The following is a 5,208-nucleotide window of genomic DNA, read 5'->3' on the forward strand; positions in this document are numbered from 1 at the left end:
ATCCGAATTTACTCATTCGTCAGGATAATCTTTATTTCTAATATCCTTTCGCATCGGTTTATTCGCCACATATTCTTATTATCTATCCTTTTGAACACTTGCTGTTTTATCTGGTTTTGGGTTCATCCCTTTTAGGCTTAGCCTTTTGCGCTTGAAAAGAAATTTTGAATACCTTCAGATTTTGCAATGTGTGTTCATGTCATTTGCGAATGGTTGCGTAGCTATCCATTTCTTGACCTTTTCATTTTTTTCTACAAGACATTTGAAAACAACATTGCCGGTTTTCGGTTTTGTTTATCTCTGCAATGCACAAGTAATGATCATATGGTAATTAGACCGTTGATCAATTTTATAAGAGTGGTTCCTACTTAAATCGAGTTTCATGAATTAGTCATTGTACAACAATTAACGATATAAACACATTTTCAAAATATTCACATAACATCTATATATGTATATCCACACGTACATATACATACAAAGCATATGTATTATAGATCGGTTGTCCCTCTTCACAGCAAAGTATGTACATATGTATGTACATAACCATACGTATGAATTAATTTGCAAGATCTTACCTTAAAACAGAATGATTCCATACCCGTTTAACGGATTGAAAAGGATATTCTAAGCATGTCCGTAATATTTTAAAAATCTCCTCAAAGCGTTATTGTCGAAATTTCAAAACAGTGCACTATCTGTTGCTTCTACAACAACAACTCATAGATACAACAATAAAATATGTCCATATAACATTTATAGTACCGTCCCAAGGCTTTGTGGTTTTGTGCACAAATGTGCATTATTGCGATAAATTGGAAAGTTCAGTGGAAAAGTTCTCTGAGATAGAAGAGTTCTTTATTGGTTCCCTGCAATAAAAAAGAGATATCATTTCCGATGAAACCAACAAAATGTAAAGGGATAATCACATGTTACTGCAAACGCGATTGGTACCAATAAATCAAGGGAAACAAATTCATTGTATTCTTGTGCAACACATATATGTACGTTTTTTTTTTTTTGCAAAACATGCACCAATAATATTAACAACAAATAATTAAACATAAAGCCGATGCATGCGGTTTTGATTTGTGCCCAAAGAACAATGTTAGTTTGCTGATCAGTAATCATCCATTGCCAACTGTGCTGCCTCGGATGGCAATCACGACACGCCTTTGGTTTCTTCTTTATATTTTTGATGCGAGGAGCTGTAAAGCGTTAAAAGCGAAAGTGAAATTCAAATAACACGAAAAACCCACAAAAATGTGGAAACAAATTATTGCTTTGTGAATGAAAGTGAAATTTCCGGTATTCAGAGTACATATAAATAACACGACCATAATCGAAGTGAAATCAATGAAAATGAAAACTAGAAATTTATCGAATATATAATAGAAGCAAATGCAAACAAAATAGGAGGACATTAATCGTTGGTTATCAAATTGCACAAACGCAACGGGAAGTCTATAAAATTTAAAAGTTTATCGTTGACGACAGGAGAGAGAGTAATAAAATCGAACACACATACATACATATCTGTGAAACTCATGTTTGTTTGAGAGAAAATCTTTACCATCTAATCTATCTACATGTGTATGTAATTAACTAATCGGACATATTGCATAAAATCTAATTATTTAAATTAAATTTAGTACGTATGTTTATATTTTAGTTCTTTATAGATTAGTCGAATTCGCTAAAACACTTTAAAACGGCAATATTACGATTCTTTTGGCGCCGCGATTTGATGCTACGGATGGATATAGGAGGTCTTCATTAAAAAATGTATGCACATATACCCTTCTCAGAGATTCGAGATATTTCTATTTAAAGTTCAAAAATTTTTAAAAACAATGCTCGTTATTTCGTTAATTTATATTTAATTACGCTGTACATATTCAAATATGTATATCAAAAATTTACACTGTATAATTCTGCATTTTTTAAGTAAATAAATATACTTTAAAAACTATTTTGCACATTCAAACTTTCAAGAGATTTATGTATTTACATTTATGAAAAATAGCAGTGTTGCCCTTCTTTGCGTCCTGAGAATATAATAAACCACTTTTATGTTTCATATTTAGAGATATAAATTATTCAAAATAAACTATTGTTTCAATTATTTATATGGATTATATACCATAATAGAAAAAACTTATTATAGAATGCAAAGTTTTTCAGTATTTCTCCCCTTGACTATGAACAACCCGGTTTTGGACCGACCAGGATTATTTTTTTTGAAGCGCGGCCGAAGGCTGCCAGTGCAGAAAATAGTTCGATACAAAAGAACTATGAACACCCAGGTGATTTTTTGGTAATTTTTTTAAATCACAATATGTGGCAACACTGGTATTTGCCATGTCATGTAATTAAAAATAAAATGAGAGTGAATTGCATATAAAATTGTGGAATTTTAAATACAAATATCTCGTAAACTATAAGTCTGCGAAGGGTATACGCGTATATATTTTCTAATCCAGAGATCATCCTCTTTCAGATTATACCCTCAAATCGCGGCGCCAAAAAAATCGTAATCAAAACCATGTCAAAAAGAAATAGGAAAAATTAAACGACTTTCCAAAAATTATTACACATCTAAAAATGATGTGATTTACAATGTTGAATATATAATGTTGGAGAAATAAGTACTAGTGCTGAGGCCAAAAAATAGAACAGATGCAATTTTTCAATAATTATTTAGTAAGTAAGAGTTTGCCATGGCAGTCAGAGTTAGCACATTCGATGCAGTGGTCTCTATAATCTCATCAAGCGTAGATGGATTCGTGCTTTGTTAATTTTTTTATAGATTAGTTTAGTTTAGCCAGTGAAAAATCATTTGCGAAGGTGAAAATTTTAATAATTTAAGTGTCAAAGGTACGTGCTTCCCCAAAGGATAACTACGTTAAGTGAATATAAAGAACCGGTTTATGTGAACTGTGTAAGTATTCAAAAAAAAGGAGACACATGACATAATAATAATGTAAAAGACGTAATCCCAAACTCTACTCTTTGAAGATAGCGGCGATTGTTAATTTCTCTATTTTTTCTCGATTATCAGTGAGAATAATGGAAAAGTGTGTGTCAGCATTCGCTAATTGTGGTGGAATCGAATTGAACGAGTGTTATATCACGTAAAGATTTTGCCGTTTATATAGACACATTGTAAAATTCCAAGTGTTAATAATAATTGGTTCGGAGCTGAAATCACCAAAAATCAATCAATATGAAAAGTACAGTGAATGTTATAAATGCTATAATAATCGTTTTTAGTAAATTTATATATGCTTTTCAAATGAACCCATTATTACCACAACATTATCCTTATAAGTTTAGAAATCATCCAATTTGTAAACGCTTGTACTTATTAGAAATTTTATAAATAGTTTTCTGGAAGAACGGTCAATTTGTCACAAATTTAATAATTAGTAAAAAAAAACATTTGTTATTGATAAAACTAGTAGTTTAAAAACTATAACTATATTTACTATAGATATTCGATGATATGTATGTGTATAGTTTAATATTAATGCATATACTTATAGAAATGTACATATGTATATTCATAGGTTCCCACTGCATTTTCGATTTGTCGGTGTTAAGGGGATTCTAATTTTAAGTCCAAAATTGCTCTTTGTTTCAGATAAGTGGCGATACTTCTGCAATTCCCGAAGCTCATCACAACGCTTAGCTTTAAGTAATCCAAAATTTGTCTGATTGCCATAATTTCGAGTAAGTTCTTTCTTCGGGTTCTTTTTTAACATCCAATCGTTCCCACCCAACAAACCTCGTGATGTTTCTGGTAAAATCCGATACTGAAGATCTGCCATGGACGTCATATTATGCAGAAATATGTCATTGCATTGTTGTATATTTGTTTCTTTGTTTTTCATTTTGTTGCGAAAACGAATTATCTTAACATTTATAAAATCGTCTGCACCTCTTGGATCGTCTTTTGCAACCGGCTCTAAATAATCGCTTTTATACGTGGTTTTTCCATCGATACATCCACTTTGACCGTAAATTCCTGGTGTTATGGCGTGAACGTCGTTTTGTAGACCACTCATACGCTCTTGGAACCAATTGCCTATCAGCACTTCGGGACTGTATATAGTGCAAATTAAGGCTCTTTTGTTTTTAATCTTTTGATTGTATGCCATTTAATACAATATTAATATACATACTAATAAATAACATACAAACACATGTATGTATGTACGTACGAATACAAATATGCAGGAATTTTATGGTTTTATTATCTGTGAATATCCTTGCCGACAACAAAGCTGTTGAAAACGTAAAACCTAATATTTCCGTTGCTAAATCAAATTTCGAAACTTTTGAAGTATATTTAAATGTAAATTAGATTTAACAAATAAACAAGAAATATTTTGTAATTTGTGTCGGGTAAATTTTAGAATACTTTCTTCAAAGTCCTTTCGGTGTATGACAGCTAAATTCAAATTGCTATGAGAGGAGAGAATAAACTATTGTTCACTCGAGCCAAGCTATATACATACATACATCATAGTAATTCTCAAATGTACATACATATGTATGTACATATATACGGTCGAGAACGGAATATTACTGATATAACGTCAATCGAATATAGTTACAATATTACCGATCCAATTAATTTCAAGCAAATGATTATATTAAGAATTGCTTGTTTGCTTTAAAATGGCTCTATAGGTAACAAAGTGACTAAAATCACACTTAAAAATATATAACGGTTTCAATTGGGAAACCTCAAAAAATAACTCTACTACATGCTTAGTGTTATACATGATATATAAGGATTAACATTGTCAAAGGTACTGGACTACCAGCAAGCTAATAGCGGCGCCCCCCCCTGCAAGTAGCATGTCCAAATGTGACAACACTCACAAGTGATGAATCAGTACTAATGCTAGACAGGATAATCAGAGACGTATTGTTTGGTAATTAAAGCTATCCATGCAATTCGGTACTCACATAAAGTGACTAATGATTTTTTGTGTGTTTTAAAAAGTATCGCATTACCATATGAATATACAGTTAATACCATGGGTGAGTCCACATAGTAACAAAAGTTGATGATGGTTTACCACTGTTAAGAAAATATATACATATGTATGTATGTATGTGGATAACAATGTCAACGTGCTGTCATCGTATGGTGCATAGCTCGCAAATTTTGACACTTCGTAACAAATGTCAACGCGA

General features: G+C 31.6%; 1 protein-coding gene across 1 annotated transcript; it reads right to left on the reverse strand.

Moving 5' to 3' along the window:
- Positions 1 to 3,473: 3,473 nt before the first annotated feature.
- On the reverse strand, positions 3,474 to 4,331 carry LOC108976590. Its single transcript, XM_018945798.1, has 2 exons — positions 4,224 to 4,331; positions 3,474 to 4,142 (listed from the first exon to the last, which is right to left on the reverse strand). Exon 2 carries the CDS (start codon positions 4,065 to 4,067, stop codon positions 3,564 to 3,566), a length of 504 nt encoding a protein of 167 aa, XP_018801343.1. The 5' UTR covers positions 4,068 to 4,142; positions 4,224 to 4,331; the 3' UTR covers positions 3,474 to 3,563.
- Positions 4,332 to 5,208: the final 877 nt, after the last annotated feature.

This window comes from Bactrocera latifrons, unplaced genomic scaffold, assembly GCF_001853355.1.
Source record: "Bactrocera latifrons isolate USDA-ARS-PBARC rearing strain unplaced genomic scaffold, ASM185335v1 scaffold_788, whole genome shotgun sequence".
Lineage (NCBI taxonomy): Eukaryota > Metazoa > Arthropoda > Insecta > Diptera > Tephritidae > Bactrocera > Bactrocera latifrons.